Genomic DNA, 24,291 nt, shown 5'->3' with positions numbered 1-24,291 from the left:
CTAACGTTTCTCCCGTGTGCAAATCTTTCACTTTGTGGATATACTTGGAGTTGTACAGAATATAATATGTTTATAGTCCAGTTACCATAAGTCCTGAATAGACTAATAAACCCTTCATCCATTATGAACTATTATCACTGTTGTGTTACATCAGAAAGCAATTTCTTATCACACTGTCATTTTTCTTTCATTTTCTTCCTTTTCCAACTTACTAGGTGACCTCAGTAAGGATGAACAGAGAAGGCAAAGTTGGATTTGTTTTAGAGTGAGGAGAAAATAATACATGATTATAAAGGCCCGAGAATTCCAACACACAGTAGAAGAGTGGTCAGGAGAAAAATGAAGGAAAGGCTAGCACTCGTAAAACAGTTTAGCTTTACGAACGCCAGGTTTGAAACACACTACTCTGGCATTTAATGTTCCAAGACATTTGAACTCATATGGCAGAAATTTACAAAGTGTTTCCTAGCAGTTGAAAATTTGCTCGAAAAAGAAAAGCAAATTTTAAAGTACTCTAGAGGTGATATAATTAAAGTTATAATTTCATTTAAACTTAAGTGTTTATTTAAATAAAACTTTTATAGTTAATCATGTGGTTTCTTGGTTTACGCTAAAATGTGAAACTGTCTTTCTTCAATGAAAATAAAGCTGAGACAAGAACACAGAATCCTAGTGCTGTGGCAAAACGAAGGGCATAAATCATTATGGATTATCTCTACAAGTCTCAGGTGAGATCATTAAAGTTTTCCCAATAAACGCACCCCACAAAGAGTTACAGCAATCAACGGGAAGGGGGTAGGTACTGCCCTTCGCTCTCCTTCTATTTAGAGTTCACGAAGCCTAACAAAACATGCAACACATCAGATAATATATTAACAAAAATCACTAATAGCTAACAGGGCTATATTTAATTTCTTTCCAACTAAACCTTTAAGAAATTAGAAACATTCGAGGCCAGCCTGGTCTACAAGAGCTAGCTCCAGGACAGGCTCTAGAAACTACAGGGAAACCCTGTCTCAAAAAACCAAAAAAAAAAAAAAAAAAAAAAAAAAAAAAAGAAATTAGAAACACTTTAAACACAAAGAAGTTATACTAAGTATCGTTAGTGAAATATTCATCAAGCCAATGACTGACTCCAAAAGTACAATTCATTGTCTGTCTGAATGATTTATATCCACACACCAAATTCAAGGATGGTTACTGTAACCCAACTTTTACCTACAGCTGCTAAGAATAGTGTTCAATCTTTATTTTTTGAATTTTAGTTTATGTGTATGGGTGTTTTGCCTGTATGTATGTATGTATGTATGTATGTATGTATGTATGTACACCATGTACAAGCCTGGTACCTGCAGAGGTCACAAGATTGAATCAGATTCCCTGGAACTGGAATAAAAGATCATTGTAAACCCACATACAGAGACTGGGAACTGAAGTAGGGTCCTCCACGAGAACAACATGGGCTCTTAACCACTAAGCCATCCTGCACCCAGTGCTCAATTGTTAACCACATTTTTTGGCAGAATTTGTTAAACTAGATTGAGAAATAATAATGATGGAGAAAGAAATCTTTGTTACTTAACAGTACATATCAAAACCTCAATCCTTACAAAAACAGTCAATGCAAATTAATACCCCCTCCCCAAGAATGTGAAATGTGCAAAATATTCTGTTTTCGGGGCTGGAAAAATTGCTCAGTTAAGAGCACTGCTCTTTCAGAGGACCAGGACTCAACTCCCAGCACCCACATGAAGGTACACAGCTGACCGTAACTCCAGTTCCAGGGGACCTCACATCCTCTACCTTTGAAAGGACAAGTTTGAATGTGGTGTTCAGGGATACGTGCCCACAAAATATCCATACAAGTTAAATAATAATTTTTAAAAGAAATTTTGTTTTCTCTAAATTTTAAGAACCAGATCAGAATATAGCAAATTCTGCTGTGAAATTGTTATTGCTTCATTGATGTTTTATTTAGATTTTTGTAAAATTTATTATGAAATATGGACATTCTAATTCAAGGATATTTTCAACTATAATGACCTGGAATTTGAGTAGTCCATCTCTGAAAAAGAAACAAAACTTAATAATGAACTATTATCTGGAAATCTTTGCAAGAAACATTGACCTCTCAATGGAAATCTGTTATCCTGATAACTCTAAAACCTACCATAAAAGTTTATATATTCAATGCTTTGGAAACATCATCAAATCAAAGTTTTTCCATGTTACTCTAAGTAAATAAAAACATTAGCTACTTCGAGTGTACTCTAGTCTATGACATATTGCTCCTATTACATGACAATACCATAATATTGAAGTGTGAGAGCACCAGCAAGAAGGAAGTGGGTAACCACACTCCAATGTGAACAGTTACACTTTTTCAAGTCTGCACATTTCACTGTCTTTTACATGACATGTCCAGCATCTAAGACCTGAGTTCTAACAACCATGTTACTTACTATCCTACCATTCTAACCTAAGCTTTCACCTGGGAAACTTAAAACTATGTCTTCAATATTAGTGGACAGTAATTTGGTGATTTAGAGTGCCATCTTCTCATTATGTAGCATAACTGTTTATTGACATTTTCTTTTCTCTGGCTTTCCCTTTAAGACTTCGCTAAGTAGAATGCACCATAAAATAGAATCAAGTTGAACTTTCTCCCTTATCCAAATTATCTTGTCAGCAGCTTTCAAGCCACAAAAGCAGAATCAAACAGCCATAGAGAACACTTGTTAGGAAGAGATCAGTGGGTTTGGGAAGCAATAACTTGAGATAATTCACCGTTCAGTCTTAGCATCATGAGAGTAATTACAATATGCAAAATTTAAAACAGTGGTTCCAATTTCTGTCCCATTGTAATAGACAAGAAGTGGTAACTGTTTTTCATACACTTATTATAGTCAATACCTTAAACACAAGTTTCTAGTTCAACACACACACACACACACACACACACACACACACACACCCCTCTGTGCTGTTATTTCTTTTAAAAAGATTCATTTCTTTTAAAACTTTATTTACTTTCTGGCTGCTTTCCTGCACTTATCATGTGTGTGCTATACACAGAGGCCAGAAGAGGGTACTGGATCCCAGGGAACTGGACTAACTGATGGCTGTGAGCTATAATATGGATGCTGGGAACTGAACCGGGCTCCTTTGCAAAAGTATCAAACACTCTTAACCACTGAGTCACCTCTCCAGACCTGCTGTAGTATTTTTAAGTGTAAATGCTATGTCTAAGGATATGAACTGCTGGGCTGGAGAGATGACTCGGAGGTTAAGAGCATTGGCTGCTCTTCCCCAAGGTCCTGAGTACAATTCCCAGCACCCACATGGTGGCTCAGATCAAATGCAGCACTTGCACAATTCAAATTTTAATCTCAATGGCTATATCAATCTATACTTAACAATATTAATATATGAGGATACCTACCAATACTTCAAGAGCTGTACACAAGGAATAGGAAGGATAATATAGTGTACCGCTCAGTAGCAGACCATCTGCTTGGGACACAAGAAACTCTAAATTCAGTTCCCATTGACACAGAAACAAACATACACAATTATTTTCCCGACAACAACATTTTTCTCGGGGGTTTGTGATTGGTCTTAATTTTAACTGTTCTTCCATATATCTATTGGCAATGATTTTGAATTTACAAAGCCTTTATTTCTAAACAAGAGTCTCTACTTCAAATTAAACTATTTCTACAAAGACAGCTTAAAAGATCTAGAAGTGATTTTGATGTATCATGGGACAAAGATAAAGCTATCTAAAGTAGCAAATTATGAATTTCCTGTGTAATAATCTCTAAAATTAAGAATATCATTCTAGCCGGGCAATGGTGGTTCATGGCTTTATTCCCAGCACTAGGGAGACAGAGATAGAAAGATCTCAGTGAGTTCAAGGCTAGCCTGGTCTACAAAGCGAGTTCCAGGACAGCCAGGACTGTTGCAAAGAAATCCTGTTCTGAAAAAAGTCAAAAAACAAAACAAATTAAAAAAATACTATTACTTTTATGTTAAAGAGAATGGTTCAACAAGCAAAAGAACTGGCTGCTCTTTGAATTAGAGGACCCAGGATCATTTCCCAGAACTCCAGTTTCAGAGTATGCAAAGCCCTCTTCTGACCTCCCATGACCAGACATGCCCGTGTTATACAGACATACAAAGAGGCAAAGCACCCACACAAAAAAATAATAGTACTATTCCTTATAATTTCCTAGTGCAATTAAAGGCCAAAATTGTGCCATTATAGCAGAAAAGTAATTAGACCATAGCAAGTTCAAAGGGCAGAAAGATGTCATGGTTACTAGTTATTTCAGAAAATGAGAAATAAAGAACATTAGTAAAATATTCACTGTATTTTGTTGTCATAAAAATATTTTCTAGTATTTTAAAAACTCTACTAAAGAATAAAATATTAAAAACAAAATTCTCAGCAGTGTCAGCTTGAGCTCAAAGCTCCACTCTAGGAGTCACGCGTGTGAAATGAACACTTGGGATGTGCCCTTCTTCCAGATGCTACTTGGACTGGCATATGTGACAGCTGCTCCAAATGATCTCAAACCTAAAGATTCTGTACTCTAAAAGATCATTTTTTTTCCAGAAGTCTAATTAGGGTTGATTATTTGGTAAGACAGGCTTTTGAATTAGAATTTCTACCATTAACTTGCCATGCATGTACCTATGGGCAAGTGACACTCTGTGGGCTTGTTTGCATGTCTGGCAAATCAAATTTTAGATAGTTCTACTCACCTCCACAGTTAACATACTTTACTTCCTCGCCTCTGTTAAGGATAATCTTTTATCAAAAGAAATTTCTCCTCCTATTATTAGACAGCTAGCAATACCTGAAGGCATTTCTGGCTACCAAAATGCATAAGGGCTGCAGAGATTCTGCTAAACATCCTCACCAATTATATAGGACAGTATCCTCTGTGTCCCTGTAATTATCTGCAGTAAAATGCAAAGCCTCACAAATCCTGCTCTGGTAAGTGTGTAAGAATTATTTGTAGCTAGCATACTGGAATTTAACAGGGAACATTTCAGAGACTATGAAAACACAGGATATTTTTACTAAGGATTTATGGATAGTGTACTTACATATCTTGGTCCTACAAAAAAATTTATTCCTAAAATTGTAAATACTCATAGTTGTAAACTACATTTAAGAAGGTTTTTGGGGGGGGCAGGGCGGGGTTGAAAAGATGGCTCAGCAGTTAAGAGCACTGATTGCTCTTCCAGAGGACCTGGGTTTAATTCCCAGCATTCACATGGCAGCTGACAACTGCCTGTAACTCCAAGGTCTGATACCCTCACACAGACATATACATATATGCAGGTAAAACACCAATGCACATAAACAAAATAAAAAATAAATTTAAAAAAAAAAGGTCTTTGGGATTCTCAATAACATGGAGGAGTACAGAGTTCAATCTTGATGCCTAAAAGTCTGAAAACTGCATCTTTAGATGAACTTACACAGTATTACCATCTTAAACGCCAGGTAATGTGAGCAACTAAGAGTGGAGTGGACAGAGGAGGATGAAGACCTTTTGTGAAGGAGGAGGGTTAACAGCGATGTTAACTTACTCTTTCAAGAAACAACTACTGATCATCTACTAGAATATATCAAGCACTATACGAGACTGAACTTAGAAGAGTCCACTTAAATTAAAACAAATCTCATTTTTCTCTTCCAAGAAGTTTTATATTAAAAAAGCTTGCAAGTTTTTCCGCTTGAGAAACCAACCATATTTAACACATTTTCATAAAGGGTAATATTTAACAATGTTTTGTTTGCTTGCTAAATAAACGCCTAGGAACTATCATTTCAAAGTTTTTAGAGTGTGAAGAAATCAACATTACCTAAAAAGAGTATATCAAAATTTCCAAGTGGGTAAACTGGGTACTGAAACTGGGCAGCGGGATGGGGGGGAGGAGGAGACCATCCCAGGAGACTGATGGATATGCCCTTCCTACTTTATGGAAACGAGTTTTGATATCCACAACCCCATATTTGACTTTTCTTTCATTCCCCCTCCCCTTTTAGGAAATTAATTATGTATATATTTGGGCAACACAGAAAACTAGCAACACCTCTCCCTCTTAATTTTCCATCAAATATAGATCCTTATTAAGAATGTACCCTTGGGCCGGGCGGTGGTGGCGCACGCCTTTAATCCCAGCACTCGGGAGGCAGAGGCAGGCGGATCTCTGTGAGTTTGAGACCAGCCTGGTCTACAAGAGCTAGTTCCAGGACAGGCTCCAAAGCCGCAGAGAAACCCTGTCTCGAAAAACCAAAAAAAAAAAAAAAAAAAAAAAAAAAAGAAAGAAAAAAAGAAAGAAAGAAAGAAAGAAAGAAAGAAAGAAAGAAAGAAAGAAAGAAAGAAAGAAAGAAAAGAATGTACCCTTTATTGAATGGTGCTATGAACACCCCCCCCCCCAAACCTCTCAGTTTTCCAATACCGGTTTTTCTGTGTAGCTCTAGCTGTCCTGGAACTCACTCTGTAGGACAGGCTGGCCTAGAGCTCAGAGGTTCATCTGCCTCTGTCTCCCATGTGCTGGGATACTTTTGTTCTTTTTAATGAAAGTTACAAAAAATCCAAGGTACTTTGCAAGAATTTTTAAGGCCAATAATTCATTTTGACTGTGGTCTGAATAAGAAGGTAATATGTACTGATTATTTCTCTTGCACAGTGTTCACCTCTGACCAGTCACTGTACGCAGCGAAGCTGCCTCGCTTTGTCTTAGAACAACTGACATGATAAGAGTTCGGGTTTTTGGAAGGAAGCAAAATAAGGAACTACTACTAGCTAAAGGATAAAAACAGAAGAACCCATCAAGAACAGCACAGCCTATCTGACTCTAACACTTCAGATGACAATAGAGGCCTACTGGGTACAAAGAGCATCTCTGAAAACTGCTGAGGGCCTGAAGCTACATGTGTCCATTTTAAACTGAGCACATTTATTATTTATTTAACTTCTTAAAAATACCTATGTTTGTTTGTTTCAGTTTTTCACAGCACGAGTTATCTCTGTGTAGTCCTGGCTGTCCTGAAACTCATTCTGTAGGCCAGGCTGGGATTAAAGATGTCTGTCACCATTGCCCACACACATTAAAGTGAGCATATTTAAATCACAGCAAAAGCAAACTGGATTAGGAGAAATGTGAATAAAAATAAAAAAATTCCAGCTTATTTATAATGAAAGCCATTTTTAGTCTCCTTTTTTTTTTTTTACTGAGTACTCAGACTAGGGCATTAAAGAAAAGGGGAATAGCAAGAGAGAAGCGCTCTGTGTCTGTTGGCAGAGAGGAGGAAAGAGCCGAGAGTGCGCTAAACAAAGTAAAACTAAGGAATGCTCCAGGTGCAACTAGCACCTCCGCTCCTTTAGCTTAATACTCGTAATGCTAAATAACACAACACTCAAACTACAACGCCAGTTCAAGACCAGTGGACAAATACCAAAAAGATAAAAAGCAAAACTAGTTCTAGCAATAAAACAAATTTGAAAATGTTGTTGTTCAACTCTAGTTTAGCTTATGCAGTATTACAAAAGGTGAGTATTAAAGATAAATTTGAGGCAAAGTGGAATAATATGGTTGCGTGTCTGCTTTATGTAAGCACACATAAGAAACACAGATATACTACTATGTTTCTCCTCTATTATTGAAAATAATATAATTCAATGATATAAGCAAGGCAGAGAAAAACATCCTAAGACAACCAAAATTAGAAATAGAGTAAGAATAGTGTTGATATTAATAATCATAAACTCCTTGATTTATCTTTGTTTACTGAGCTAAGAGAGGTGGGGACAGCAAGCGTACAGAATTTAGAAAAAGCTCAATAAGGGAAAAAAACATTGTATTTACACAGGGAAGACTCCTGCTAGAGAACTGCAAACAGGTAGCTCAAAGCAGGCTCTACAACATAAGAAAACCACAGGATAATTGGTAATTAGGAAATACAGTCTCCTTGACAAAGCTGAACAGCAGATAAAGTACATCCTTTAATTCTAACCTCTGCAGGTAGCATGATGACTTCTTTTGTGAAATTTTAGCCATCCCATAAGCCCAAAATCCATTCACACTTTACTTTTAAAATAGAAAAGCAGAGCTGGAGACATGGCTCTGTAGGAGAATGCTAGACATGGCTCTAGTTTACCAACCAATATTGGGGGAGCAGTGCAGAAAGAACCTGATTCCACTGGGAGTTAGGGGGAAAAGGTTATTTGATATCCTGGGCTTTCGACCTCCCGGATACATAGGAAAAGGAATGCTCTTAGCCCAGCTTGTGACTAAAGCCCACCTACCGTCTGGACTTCATTCATTCACACCCTCTTTTGGGGTGTGGTGGCTGGCTTTCTATCTTCTCTCTTCAGCACGTACCTTGATTCCCTCCCAATGCTGCTAGGATCCTTTCTTCTTGTATTTACATCAATACTGTGACTCTAAATACAGTTTCCCTTCCGTCACAATCCAGATTCTGACAAACAGTCACTCTCGTCACTGTCCCATCATTCTTCTCCAGCTAAACTAGCACACAGACCCTCTTCATCTGCCATCTGTAGAACCTGAGCCTAGCTGTCCATCTAGGGCTTTTTACAGTTCTTCCTAATCTCTTGGCTGTTCTCCCCTCTGTCCACCTATCACAACAGGTAGTTCATCTTCGTCACCATATCCATCTTCCCTGCTAACATTTCTCAGCAATAAGCACATTATTAAGGTGAACTCCTTCACAGAAACAGCTTTCAAATCTTTAGGTCTCAGGATCCCTCTCTAACTCTTTAATATTGCTGAGGACAGAGTGATGGCTAATCTTGACTGTTATACTGGGATTTAGGACCACTTAGAAGACAATTCTGTCAATAAAGATGGCACCAAGGGCTGAGGTCTCTGAGTAAAGTGAAGCACCAGCACTCATCTCTCTCTGACCACGGACACCATGTGACCAGTGGCCGTGTGCATCTTCAGGCTAAGCTGCTATCACTGCCATGTCTTCCACCATGAGGAAATAAGCTCACCGGGGGTGGAGGGAGCCCTCAGTGATTGTGTGTTGCTGACATGAGCATATAAGTATGCCAAGGCCCCCAATGGCACTGGTCCATGTGCAGATGTTGACACTATGAACACTAAACGTGACTCTGCTTAAGACTGCTTAAGGCAACCCCTACCAAGATTAGCTAAACATGCCTCTTTGTTCAGCTGTATACAATAACCCCACCTCCTCCTTCAGCCATATACAAGAAACCTGCCTCTTCCATTCAGATGTATAAAATAAACATGCTGAGTTTCCTCTTCATTCCAAATGTACTCTGTATGTCTGTCATTTTCTTCATTTCTCACAACCCCTGTCATGTAACACACTAAAATGCAGGTCAAGGCAAACTTCTTTCCTTAAGTTGTTCCTGTCAGGAAGAGGCTAGAGTAACCAAACTGCTTTCTTCTGGTTGCATTACAAATACAAATATTTACCTTTCAAGATTATGCCACACTAGGCCATACAAATACATAATGCATAAATCAACAGTGTGATATCACCAAGTGCTATATAGTATGGAAATTCTCTATAAACACTGGAAAGAAGGAAGGAAGGAAGGTAGGTGGGTGATAACTCAGTTTCAAAACCTCCCTGGAGAAGATTCAGGAATGCCAGGAGTCATCAGACTGCATTTTAAGATGTGGTTGTCTGTACCTAAGCGCTCATTACTACCCATGCCAGAGATTACTAGGTTCTTTCCTCTAGTCTTCTGCTACCTGCAGTCCCACCTCACTTGTCCATCCCAGAAAGACACAGCTCACTATTACCATTCACTTTGCCTGTCGTCTGTCTCAAAGGCAAAAAACTTTAAATCATCTATCTAGGCTCCTTCCCTTTCCTTCTTTTCCTCAATATCATCAAAGTCTTCTTTTTAAATTCTAGTGGGATGCAAGAGCTTAAAAAAAAATTCTGCAGAAGAACTGCCCTAAGTACCTAGGGAGTTACTGCACACTAACGGTTGAAAAACAGTCACAACAACTTCTCAGTGAACTCTAAGGATTGGGGTGGGGGCAGAGTCTAAAAGTCAACATTGAAAACAGTGTAACTCAGAGCCTCTCTCAGGGATTGGCCTTTTATAAAGAAGGTAGTACTGCCTCACAGACTCATCTCCCTAACTCAAGTCTCATCTCCCTCAAATTCTATTCTCTACCCTGAGAATTATCAGGGGAGCCCCTGATACTTTTTCAGCTTGTTTCTCCCACTTCAAGGTTCTCCCATCACCAAATTTCTCATTATAAAATTCAAGGGCCTTTAAAATGTGATCCCCATCTCACATCATTCCATACCACTGGAATTTGTTGGGCTGTGTAATAAAATGTCTTTTGTGGTCTGAAGAGCCGTAGGCCTGAGAACCACTGCCATATCTCCATAACTAAACTGGTCCATGCTTCCTTCCACACAAAAGTGTGGAATCCCTTAGCCTGCTACCTCCTCACACTCTGCCTTATCCTCTGGGATGCTATTGCATCTCCCTCATCTCTTCCTTCTTTCCCTTACACAGGCACAGAGAGCTGAATGAAGGTTTCCTACCCTTGGCTCTCAGAGTACCTTACACTACATTGTCAGAAAACAATGTTTAAATGTCTGCCCGTCTCCTCCCAAATGCTGACCTCACTTGAAGGCAGAGATGTTATCTTATGTATTTTCATATTCTATGGTTGGGCTAGATGAACGGACAACTGATACACAATAATGCTCACATTAGATTTTTGAAGACTGAATAGACTCAGAATGATGTAAAAGAAAACAAACCAGAACATTCGTATCAAACAAATAGTTGCACTATCAAGAGGAAAGTATCTGCGTGGTAAATGTGTGGGTACACGTGAATGATGGCGTACAAGTATGCAGAGGGGCCAGAGTCAGTGTTTGTTGTCTCCTTCATTCTCTACCTTATTTTTTGAGCCAGGGTCTCTTACTGAACCTGGAGCTTATTGATTGGCTAGACTGGGGTTGGTCAACAAATCCCAGTGATCTGTCTGTCCCTTTGAGCACAAAGGTCAAAGTTACACTGCCATACCCAGTTTTATACGTGGTTGTTAAGAATTCACTCAGGCCAGGCGGTGGTGGCGCACGCCTTTAATCCCAGCACTCGGGAGGCAGAGGCAGGCGGATCTCTGTGAGTTCGAGGCCAGCCTGGTCTACAAGAGCTAGTTCCAGGACAGGCTCTAGAAACTAAAGGGAAACCCTGTCTCGAAAAAACAAACAAACAAACAAACAAAAGAACTCAGGTCCCTGGTTTTGCACAGTGCACTTTACTTTCCAACCCCACAAAAGGTTTTTATTCTGTAATCCTACAGATAAAAATAAGTCATATGTACAGATTAAATAATACACAGATGAACCAAAACAAAAGTGTAAATTAAAGCAGATTCAATTACCCTAATACTGGCTGTGAGGTGTTCTTCAGTGCTAATAGTAAAAAGACAAAGAAATATGATTCTGGGTGTGTGAGCAGAAGACAACCGAGGAAAGAGTTAGTTAAAGTCCTAAGTACTAAAAGAGCAAACAGATAAATGTTCAGCTGGTAAACCAAACAGGATGTTCACACATTTCTATTCAAGTTTGTAATTAAATCTCAGGAGGAAAAGCTAAAATAACTGAGGTGAGGGTATGGTCAGGTGAAAGGACAGCTAATTAAAAAACATAAACCTTTTAGTACTACTTCCATGCAGAAACAAACACTATTATTTTAAAAATATATCAAGGCCTTAGTTCTGTCCCAAAAATAACTATCAGGAAACAGATACAAAAAAGAATAAGTGATGTCAAGAGACAAGGGACACTATCTAAATTATACTACTCAGTGTATGTAGAACAAAACTACTACTAACTCATGACCATTTACTTCCAATGCCTTAAAGCATGACCTATGAACATTCAGTATTTGGTATGTATGAAATTTCATCAAGGAAACTCATTAAGGTTCCTACTACAGAGATAAAGCCTGCAATTCATTTTCCTTAGATAAGTAACTTCTGACATGGAAATGCAGAACAATTAATAACAGTCAATTCTTTTGATATAAGGGAACATGTACAATCTGAGAAAATGTCAAAATACTCTGGTACTAGGCTTAACTATCCATCTATAAAAATCCCATATGCACAACACAGGACAGCAAAAGCCAAATAATTTTTCAAGATTTTCTATTGCTGCCCCAAATGTCAAAATGTCTATACAAACAAATCTATGTACAAGTAATACAGCTATTTAAAATCCAACTAAAATATAGCCATTGAATTCTTTAAAGGGAAATTTTATTATAGATTAATTCCTCTATAAGAATCCAAATATTTGATATATATCTTGCATTGTGAATATTGGTTAACTAAGGAACCATTAAACACTTTATCCCCTATGAAGATATTTATATAGGGACCTAACTTTTACTATGCTTTGCTACATATATATGCAAATATATATGGTTAACAGAAAGGAAAAACATCTAAAGTTACTTTATTGCTCTTCATAATACAAGATTATGAAAGAACATGTGAAATTATTGAATATACTCATCTATGAAAAAAAAATCAAGAATATTCCAAAGTCCAAAAGAAATAAGAAATATTCTTGATTTGTCGTTTTTTGTTTTTTAACTCCACTTGGATTAGAGCTAGCCTACTTTAAAGGTCTTGGTACACGTGCTAGTCTGAAAACTAACCTGTGATAGCTGAGGCTACAGGGGCGACTACCGCTTACCTCAAGGGAACCTACTGCAGTAAAGTCCCGTCACTTGCACAGTCCTTTCAGCTGCCTGCCAGTTGTCTCTGTGGAAGGGAAAGCCTGATGAGTGAGAACCCTATGCCACACTCCTGTGGAGTGCAGGGTGCCTGTACAACTGCACAGAACTGCCTGCCTGCAGGTTCCTAGATGCTCTCAATAACAAACAGCTAGAAAGATGCCACCCTTGAGTTTCTCTCTCCATTGAATAAGGAAGCCAAATGCAGTAAGAATTCCTGAGTGCTAACAACCTACTGACAGAAAAAGGCTACAAGAATCAAGTATAAATGATTTACATTGACAGGAAAAACACAAACATGTATACATGCCGCATACATACACACATAAATTGGTTTAAATAGACAGAATTCTATAACCTGAGAGAAAGGCTACACCCACAAAAAGTCATTCTACCAAAACATGAATACTAAACCCAACCACATTGGTGTCAACCGTTTCTAGAAGACGCCATCAAGTGTATCATGCACAGAACAGGCCATACCATGGACCTAATGTTCACTTATAAATGCCACGTACTTCTTGGGGAGGTCAGCAAACAGATGCTAATAAAGGGGATTTGTCACATTTCTTAAAAATATGCAAAATGAAACCCATCAGCTTGATTCCACAAGAATTCTATATAGATATATTTTGATAACTAGGAAAGCACACAAACTCTTATAAAGATCAACCTAAAATGAGAAATACTAAAAATTTAAAAACTATGAACTGCAGCATATTTCAAAACCCACCTTCATTGTATAAAACCACTGGTTTTCCATTGACAACATCTTTGTATTATTTATGAGCAAATTAAGCTACAGAATCGAAAAACTGTATTCTTTCTAATGCCAAATACAATCTTCAATCTAAACAGTTGTGCTTCATCGAGGTCACCCCCACTCCCTACCATCACCACCCCCAAGGGGGCAGGGAACTACATGGAAAATTGTAAAAGAAACCTTCAAAATATTAACCTTCAGTACCACAGTTGTTAAGGGGGAAGGAGAGACACTCATTTAAAAAACGATTTCCAGCTCTTACTTTCCCAGTGCCACGTTTAAAATAAAATCACTTACCTCTGATTCTTTGTCACTTAAAGATCCTAAGCTTCCAAAGCTGTGATTAGAACTTTCATTATTTGTTGAGGCCTGTGAAAGATTTTTAAAGGTGAAAATTAGGAGTTACATTAAAGAAACATATTATAAGGTATAAAACCAATATATATATATATATATATATATATATATATATATATATGAAAATTAAGTATAATTTCTTTAAGGAAGTCATGCAAGGTAAATACAACAAATACCATATTCTCAATGCTACAAATGTTTGGAATGATTTGCCAAGCTACCAAAATTCTGTTGTTTCAGGAGCTATCTTGTATTGGTGATTTTTTTTTTTTTTTTTTTTTTTTTTTTACGACATCAATTCAAAAGCAAAGAACTGGGCCATGGCTGGGGTACAAGACCACTAAAGTTACCTGTCAATGTAATGAAGACTCATCCATGCGCCACATTCATAAAGATCCTATTCTATGTCTCATACTTTCTTTCTTCATGGAAACAGACTGCCTTTCTGTTCTGTTTTGATTTAAGAAACTCTTAACAATTTTGACAATCTTAACTGCTTTGCTCAAGTTTCCTCATTTTCTGAACAACGTATATTAGAGCAGGGATGGACACACATAAACGTTCTGTCAGTAGGCTGGTGTCTGCTTTGCCCCTGCAATGCTCAGCACTTTGTGGATCTATCCTTATAGGAATGTTCTGACCAGATGATGATGGCAGATTACTACACAAATGCAAACAACCTTAGATGTCTCTTTCTCCCTTTCCTTTCTAAGAGTAGCTACAAATCTTACTGTTAAGTTACAAACTGGCCTAATTATTTGTAGATAAATTTCTGGTAACAATTGTGAGTCACTTCTTGTTATGAACACTGTACAGCTATCAACACAGAATGGCAGCTGAAATGGTTAAGATTCAAAGAGTATTGGGACAAAGTTTAAATTGAGCAAATTTGTCAAAGCAGAAATTCTGTCTCTGGAGTAATGCAGGAGGTGGCAAAATTTTTGACCAACTGCAAAACCTCATGAACACACACACAAAACTAAACAGTTATCAAAAATCTGCAGACACAAACAATAAAGCCAAGTGACAGGAAATTCCGCAGATTCTCCCCAAAACAGCAGGTGCAGACAAAGCACAAACAACTACAAGGGCTGCATGGAAAACAGCAAAAGGAGAAAGGCTGTCTATAGAATAAAAACAGGGACCACCAAACACCAAAAACCCATTTTTTAAGTCAGCAGACAAATTAAGGACAGAAGCTGTAGCCTGGAGACTTTTGCCCTTTGAAATGGTCTTTAAGTACAAGGAGTCCATCCACAACTAAAAAAGGTTGAGACAGTCATCTTAAATGAATCCTGGAAAGACCTGTTCATAAAAGGGAAGAAGGTAAAAGGAGTGTATATTTATATTATTATAAATAAAAGGAGCACAATAGGTACAATAGCAATAGAGGGAAAGAAATATCCAGATTAAAGGCCAGAAAAGGGTCGGGGAAAGATGGCTCAGTTGTTAAAAGTGCTTGTTGTGCAAGCATGAGGACCTGAGATCAATCCAGAAGCAGAAGCAGCATTCATCTGTGATCACAACCCTGCTGAGGCAGAAAAAGAACATCCCTGGAACTTGTTAGCCAACCAATCTAGCCAAAGGGAGAAACTCCAAGTTCAGTGAGGGGGGGGGGTGGTCTCAAAAAACTAGGTGTGCACTTGGGAGGCAGAGGCAGGCGGATCTCTGAGTTCGAGGCCAGCCTGGTCTACAAGAGCTAGTTCCAGGACAGGTTCTAGAAACTACAGGGAAACCCTGTCTCGAAAAACCAAAAAAAAAAAAAAAAAAAAAAAAAAAAAAACAAAAAAAACCTAGGTGTGGGGGCTGGAGAGACGACTCAGCTGATGCAGCACTTGGTGCTCTTCCAGAAAATCAGGTTTAGTTCCCGGCACCCATACGGCGGCAGCTCACAACCATCAGTAACTCCACTTCTGGAGGAGTGACTCATTCTTCTGGTCTTTGCAGGGACCAGGCATGCAAGTGATGAGCAGACATACTTGCAGGTAAAACACCCAAGCACGTAATATTAAAAATAAATTTCTAAGCTGGGAGGTGGTGGCGCACGCCTTTAATCCCAGCACTCGGGAGGCAGAGGCAGGCGGATCTCTGAGTTCGAGGCCAGCCTGGTCTACAAGAGCTAGTTCCAGGACAGGCTCTAGAAACTACAGGGAAACCCTGTCTCGAAAAACCAAAAAAATTCTAAAGAAGACTTATTTCTTTTTATGTATATTGGTGTTTTGTCTGCATGTTTGTCTGTGTGAGGATGTCAGGTGCCCAGAATTAGAGTTATAGACAGTTGTGAGCTGCCATGTGGTTGCTGGGAATCAAACCCAGGTCATCTGCAAGAGCAGTGAGTGCTCTTAATACCTGAGCAATCTCTCCAGCCAAAAAATATGTTTTCCCCCGAGACAGGGTTTCTCTGTAGTTTTGGAGCCTATCTTGGAACTAGGTTTTTAGACCAGTCTACAATGGCCTCAAATGATGGAGATCCTCTGCCTTCTGAGTTCTGAAATCTCAGAACTCAAAAGGCGTGCACCACCATCACCTGGTAAAAAATAAAAAAAATAAAAATTTTATGAAGTGTGTAGTGATGAAAGAAGACACCAGCATTGATCTCTGGCCTCCAAAAACATATGCACCCCAACACACATGTGTTAACACATACAAATTTCTGAAGGCACAGCCTAGAAATTTCAGGAAGAAAGGAAAATGCCTCAGTTTTGAAGTGAATCCAAAACCAACAGCAGAGGGAACTCTGTGGGAAAAGTCATGCTGATTCTCAAAAAGCAAACAAAATGGGTCAATCTTATAAATTACTACAAGAAAAACAAAAGTGTAAAAGGGGCCCAAATTTACAAAAGTGCCAGAAACAACCACAAAATAGGTAAAAACTGTAACTCACTATTTCAAAATGAGACACAGCATTACAAAGAGTTTATAATAAGAAAGACCACTACAATCAGATTTTAAATATGAAAGGTGGCAGAACTCAGGGAAGCTTCAGAAATAGTGTCAGTAAGGAACAAGCAATAAACACAACAGAGAAAGCTTAAAGGTTACAAGGACATTTTGAAATCACAAGGAATACAATAAAAGACTTTATTATTTATTAGATTTATTTCGTGCGTGCGTGTGCGCGTGCGTGCGTGTGTGAGACTATGTGGAGGTCAAGGACAACTTGCAAGAGTCAGTTCTCTACTGCCCATCACGTGCATTCCAGGGATTGGACTCAGGCTGTTGGGTGTGGCAAGGAGCACCTTTACCCACTGAACCATCTCAAGTTCCAGAGAAGGCAACTAGGGAAGCTACAAAGAATTAACAGAGAGAAGAAATTAAATTCTACTAAAAGGAGAAAATAATAAAAACATTATAATTTAAGGAATATTTCCTGCAAATATTTTAATTTACGACTGGGAAATAACACATGCCTATGAATATCAACTCAGAAGAATAAAGTGAAGTTTTCCAATGGTCTATGCCAGAAATAAACATTTAAAAAAAGCAACTGTGAGCATAACATTTTAAATCAGTAAAAGGGATTTTAAGACAGCGACTGCTATCTGAATACAATCAGGAACCACTGCTCAGACAACCTCAATGAGAGCTGAACCTCTGAGCACTGAAAGGGAGCACTGAAAGAGTATTATTGTTTGTTTAATGACAAGGACCAAATAAACAATTTGGGGATATTCTAATTAAACCATTTGCATTGTCCTTCAAGAGCCACAAATCTCAGTATACTAGAAAGAGATTCAAATAAAAATAATATAGTTCTGAATTTGAATTGGACACAAGAACTACACCAAAGCAACTACAAATTGGATAAAAATCTTCAGTTTCACCGGTTAGGAAAAATGGTTTCTGAATAGCACAGCAGCCATGAAGAATGAAGAAATATGTAGAAAATAAAGAACCACAAAGAAAAATTTCTAACTTTTGCACAGCAATTCTGTGCTTGTCTCTAGTTGACCTGATCTGTGTTAAGATCAGAGAAGTCTGCAAACCCTGAGAAGCGATGTGACTGGGCACCCTGTGGCAACACAGTTATTCTCTCCTGATAAGTTAAGTAGCTGCTTTAGAAACGATTTCCAAAAAAGCCAGACAGAACACACCACCCAGTCATTTGATCAGAGATAATAGAATCAATAAGTAAAATACCTCAAAGTAGCTACAGACATGCTCAAATGACACGTTACATATGCTTGTAAGAAATGAACAAGCCAGAATTTTCATCAGAAGAATAAAACTAGAGAAGAGACAGACTGGACTCCAGAACTTGAAAGTTCCACTCTGCAGGGGCAGAGCTATCCAAACTAGGTAACAAGCAGGCATTAAAGTAGTGACCTCTGGGCACCAGTAAGCAATCCAACTTACATGCAATTAGTCACAAGAGAGACGAAGGAGCAAGGGCAAAAAAAAAGAGAGAATGAAAATTCTCAAACTTAGTCAAGATATATACTTACAGGCTCACAAATTTTCCCACAAGATATGAACAAGAAAAATCACACCTAGGTACATCAAAGTAAAATATCTGAGAGCTAGAGAGGTGACTCTGGGTAAAGGAACTGGTCACTGAGCCTGACAACCTGAGTTTGATACTCTGACCTGCACCTTCCCACCCCCATCACACATACACAAAATTAAAATTTTTCAAAATTAAGCCAGGTGATGGTGGCTCACGCCTTTAATCCCAGAGGTGAAGGTGAACTCAGTGAGTTCAAGGACAGCCTAGTCTACTGAACAAGTTCCTGGACAGTCAGCAGGACAATCAGGGCTGTTAAACAGAGAAACCCTTCTTGAAAAACAAACAAACAAACAAAAAACAAAACAAAAAAGAATTTTTTTTTTTCAAAAACAGAATCAGTAAGAGTTCATACAGGCAAGAACAGAGATATTTAAAAAAAAAAAGGAGGAGGAGGAGGAAGAAGGGAGGGAGGGAGGGAGGGAGGGAGGAAGGGAAGGAAGGAAGGAAGGAAGGAAGAAGAAAAACTACTTTGGAAACTTAAAATGAAAATGGAAGTGGAAATCACCACCACCCCATCACCATAAAAACAAAAACAAAGGCACAAAGAGCTGAAAGAGGGGTTGGATAGATGGCAGCGGCTCAGAGTGCTGACTGTTCTTCCAGAGGACCCAGTTCCAGTCCCAGCACCCGCATGGTAAATTACAACCATCTCTAATTCCAGTTCAGGGAAATCTGACACATGCACATGATATGCTTACAGACAGGCAAGATATCCATACGCATAAAATAAATATTTTTTTAAGAAGCTAAAGAAACTTTCTCCAGAAGAAACCAAACAATCACAAGAAAAACTAGACTATACTAATTTCTGGTTCAAAGAATGGTAGGGGAGGTAGGAGGAGGAAAGGAAAGGTGATGGTGGTAGAGAGAAAGGAAGGAGGGAAGGAAGGGGAGTGGTGGTGGTGGAGGAAGAGGAGGAGAAAAAGGAAGAAGGGAAGGAAGGAGGATGGTGGTGTTGGTGAGAAAGGAGGGAAAGATGGTGACTGTGACAATGCTGATGAACCAAACTTTCCTAGAACTGAAAAGCATGAATTTTTTAAATTAGAAAGAAGGGCTGAAGAGAGATGGTTCAGTAGCACCCACTGCTCTTGTAGAGGAGCTGAGTTTAGTTCCCAGCACACGTTAAGCTCCAGGGGATCTGGTGCCTGCTTTTGGCCTCTTTAAGTACCTGTATCAATGTGAACATACCTACACACATAGATATAATAAATAAATAAAGACACCTTTAAATTGGAAGGATGCTTTTGCTGAACCAAGCAAGCTCAGGGTATCTGTAATGAAGATTAAATGCTAGAGACAAAAATAAGATCCTAAAATGCTTCAGAAGAGAAGCAATTCATTCACAAGGATCAGAAATCAGAATGGTTTAAGAATGATGAACACAGAAAACTAAAAGGCAATGGAACAATGCTTTAAATCTGAGAAAATGATTTCCAATCTAGAATCCTATTCCTAGATAGATAAACAAAAAATTATGGGAAGAAAATGTGCAAGGTCTCAAAACATTCACCACGTAAGTTTCCAAAGGAAGTGACTCAAGAATGTGCCCCACCAAAACAAAGAAACAACCCAAGAGACAGAAGAGATGGGGTACAGGGAATATACAAATCAGATGGAAATAAGACCTCAGGGTTAGAAGAGTGATTCTAGGATAATACATATCCCAGAAAACAGAGCACACCGCCTCAGTTAGAAAACATGAACGAAGTACTTCAAGGAGAGGTTTAAAGAACAAGGGAAAAGAGGGGAATAATTAGAGTTTTAAAATGATGTCTGTACCTCTCTACAGAAGTACATGGATGATTACACTAATTCAATAAATAACTGCTAACTGTGGGGAAAACAAAAAGGTTTACAAAGGAAATGTAATAATGGAGTCAGTAAGTTCAGCTATGAATAAATTTACAGCAAAAAATGTAAGCACTGAAGTACTAATTTAGCCATAAATTAAAGCACTAATTTACTATCAAAATTAAAGAAGGCAGAGCCATATACTTCTGTTAAGGCAGAAGATTGGATGATTTAACAGTTAGCTCCTTGCCTTCTACAACGCAAAGTCATTACATAATGGATCTGTTGTTGAGCTCTATTTGCTTTGTTACTTTCTACTTTTGTGTTGGCATCACATTTCTGGGCATCTAATAGTACAACTCCCCCAGCTCTGTAACTGTCCTTAAATACTATCTCAAAAAGTCCCTTAGCCCCACCTAGCCTTGAATTCACCAGTATGTTCTCATACCTTAGAACCTTGACCTTTATTTTTTGATACAAATTTTGAAAATTAATTTTTAACCTTCCCCCAAACATTGCAATTTTTAATTTAGTGCACTGATCTACAAAACTAAACTTACCAAGAGCTGACAGCATTATAACACTGGGTCTTTCCACTGCAGTTCCCATTCATTCAGATTTTTTTTTATTTCTCTGCACTTAACAGCCCTCAGAGAAACTGTCAAGCATCTTTTGTCAGATTTGTTTTGAAGTATATTATCATTTTTATGTTCTTGTACAGAATGTTTTAGAAAACTTACTTTTCATTTTTGGCATGTAAAAATATTACTAATTTTGGAATGATTATATCCAGTGACTTGATCAAGTGCATTCTCATAATCTAAGAATAATCTTTATTCCCACATCAGAGGTGGTAACATAGTAAGCTGTGCAAGCAAATATAATGAAACATTCCCTACAGACGGAAAGCACTACTATTCAGCTCTGCTATTTATTTTAAAGGCCCCATCACTACTATATGGATTATGATGGTATAATTATAGTTACAATTTTGCCTTGGCCTCTTATCTTAGGCTTAAATTATGTGTGTGTGTGTGTATGTGTGTGTGTGTGTGTGTTTAAGTCACATCATCTTGTTCTAGGTATTCCTATTTAAGGTCAATTATTTGAATGTTAACAGTCTTAGTACAGATTCCTTGAATAGTAAAACCAGAAAATTCTCAATAAATACCATTTATTCTTAACTTTACCTGCTGGGTCAGAATTAAGATGTACTTTCCCATAGTGCCATGTGTCATGAAGCGATTTACTTAATACTTTTGTTCTTTGATTTTAAAACTTAGACTGAAGCTAGATCTTAAAAATATTTTATCAGCTGGGCAGTGGTGGCGCACACCTTTAATCCCAGCACTTGGGAGGCAGAGGCAGGCGGATCTCTGTGAGTTCCAGACCAGCCTGGTCTACAAGAGGTAGCTCCAGGACAGGCTCTAAAGCTGCAGAGAAACCCTGTCTCGAAAAAAAAAATATTTTATCAAATAACCATAAAACCTGCTATTAAATAGAAGTAATCTGCAAATTCTATATACAAAATATACAAAATAATATGCTAACTTAAGTAAATTACTGTTTTACAATTAATCTTATAAAAATATATTTTGTTCAACTATGTTCATAGAAGCATTGTTTGTCATAGCCAGAACCTGGAAACAACCTAAATGTCCCTCAACCGAAGAATGGATAAAGAATATGTGATACTATGGCGCACACCTTTAATCCCAGCACGTGGGAGGCAGAGGCAGGAGGATCTCTGTGAGTTGGAGACCAGCCTGGTCTACAAGAGCTAGCTCCAGGACAGGCTCTAAAGCTGCAGAGAAACCCTGTCTCGAAAAAAAAAAAAACAACAACAACAAAAAAAAAAAAAAAAAAGAAAAAAGAATATGTGATACTATACAGTGGGAAAAATGACATCTTGAAATTTGTAAGTAAATGGTTGGATCTAGAAAACATCATATTAAGTGAGGTAACTAACCCAGACCCAGAAAGACAAATATCGTATGTACGCAATCAGAAGTCCTTTTAGACATAAAGCAAAGAAAAACCAGCCTAGAATCCCACAGAATCTAGACAACAATGAGGACCCTAAGAGAGACATACATGGATCTAATCTACATGGGAAGTAGAAAAAAACAAGATCTCCTGAGTAAACTGGGAACATGGGGACCATGGGAGAGGGTAGAAGGGGAAGGAGAGGAAGGGAGGGGAGTGAAGAAAAATATATAGCTCAATAAAAACAATAAAAAAATTTAAAAAGATATATTTTTGTTAAGCTGTTACCAAAAGAAAGTATTTTTCCTAATCCCAATGTAACTCACTTCTGTAAGGGACCATTTAATCACTCACTTATTTAATTTTTACTTAATGCAAACACATTTACAGGCAAAATGCAGTATTTCAATACATGACAGTCAAATCAGGGTAATTGTCACTTCCAATTCTGATCACCTGCTGCAGCTCCCGTCTCACGGTTCCATACAAAGTAAGAAACAGATGGCACAATTCAGAGTCACTCTCACTGTACTGTAGGCTATCAGAACCTGTCCAACTCGCTCTCCCCAATTTCCCATTATCTCCTCTTCCCTCTCCCCTTCCTTACTTTTGGTAATTCTACTTTGATATCAATTCTTGATTCCACACAGCACAGAAGACATGCAATACTTGTTTCCCTGTAGCTGGCTTATTTCACCTACCAATGTCCTCTAGAGTCTTTCCAGTTTTGGCACAAATGGCAAATGTTTATCCTTTAAAATGTCTATTTATTGAGCAGGGCAGTGGTGGCACAAGCCTTTAATCCCAGCACTCGGGAGGCAGAGGCAGGCAGATCTCTGTGGGTTCGAGGCCAACCTGGTCTTCAAGAGCTAGCTCCAGAAGAGGCTCCAAAGCAACAGAGAAACCCTGTCTCAAAAAACAAACAAGTCTATTTTTACTTTTGTGTATTTGTTTGTGCCAGCTTGTCGTAAGTGCACCAAAGTATCCAGAAGAAAGCATCAGATTCTCTATAACTATAAATATAGGCAGTTGTGACACCATGTGAGTGCTGGGAACCCAACCCAGGTCTTCTGGAAAAGTAGCCAATACTTTTAACCACTGAGCCATTAACAGTTCTGATAAAACTTTTTTTGAGATTTTATTTATTCTCATTTTATGTGGATGAATTGTTTCTGAATGTATGTCTGTGTACTGTGTGTGTCGTTCCCATGGAGGCCAGAAGATGGTGTCAGATCTTCTAGAACTAGAGTTACACATGGTTATGAGCTGCCATGCAGATGCTGGGAATTGAACCTGGGTCCTCTAGAAGAGAAGCTAAGGTTCTTAAATACTGAGCCATCTCTCTTGCCCTGAAATTTCATTTTTATCACTGAAAAATATCCCCCCTCTCTCCCTCTCCCTCTGTGTGTGTGAGAGAGATTTTCTTTATCAATGCATATCTTAATTCCTACAGCATTGATTAGTGTTATAATTAAGCATCAGCATTCAGATTAGTGTATCTCTTTGATATACTAATTTCATTTCCTTTGAGTATATTCTAGAAGCAAGAAGCAAGACAGCTAGTCCACCCTGTACACTTGGGTTTTTTTTTTTGTTTTTTTTTTGTTTTTTTTTTTTTTTGAGGTATCTTCTATCTCCGATGGTTCTCTACAATGGCCACCCTAATTTGCATCCCCACAGGCAGTGACTCAGAGTTTCTTTCTGGTGAGGGTGAGATGAAGAACCCACCACAGTTCTGATTCACACTCCATGACAGCTAAAGTTTTCACTGGTGATCTTATCAAGACTTTAAAGAATAATACTTAAACTAGCAGATACATTTTTAAAAACTGAGACTACTAAATTTTAAATTAACTTCCTCATTTAAATGACTTCACATTTTGAGTCTTCATGTAACAGGTGTAAAGAGAGATCAACTTCCAAAACTGTCCTCTGGCCTCGCCACATGCATGCACAGCACACATTCACACTTAAGATTTAAAAAGTAGATATTTATTTATTAAGTCCCTATATATCTAGTAAGCATAAATTAGGCCATAGAAATATTAAGGATCATCACATAGCCGGATCATCAAACTATAATCAAC

The 24,291-nt window shown here is 38.1% G+C and overlaps 1 protein-coding gene across 2 annotated transcripts in view; it reads right to left on the bottom strand.

Moving 5' to 3' along the window:
* Nucleotides 1-24,291, bottom strand: part of Tlk1 (tousled like kinase 1) — a 108,682-nt gene that overhangs the window by 47,871 nt on the left and 36,520 nt on the right. For both annotated transcript variants that reach the window (XR_005286121.2, XM_038335832.2), the window contains exon 3: nt 13,861-13,932. Coding sequence is in view for 1 of the 2 variants with exons in the window: in XM_038335832.2 (XP_038191760.1) it covers nt 13,861-13,932 (72 nt within the window). In the remaining variant the exon portion in view is untranslated. The remainder of the gene's footprint in view (nt 1-13,860; nt 13,933-24,291) is intronic.

Source organism: Arvicola amphibius, chromosome 7 (assembly GCF_903992535.2).
Source record: "Arvicola amphibius chromosome 7, mArvAmp1.2, whole genome shotgun sequence".
NCBI classification, from domain to species: Eukaryota; Metazoa; Chordata; class Mammalia; order Rodentia; family Cricetidae; genus Arvicola; species Arvicola amphibius.
This window is presented reverse-complemented; position numbering and strand designations above follow the sequence as displayed.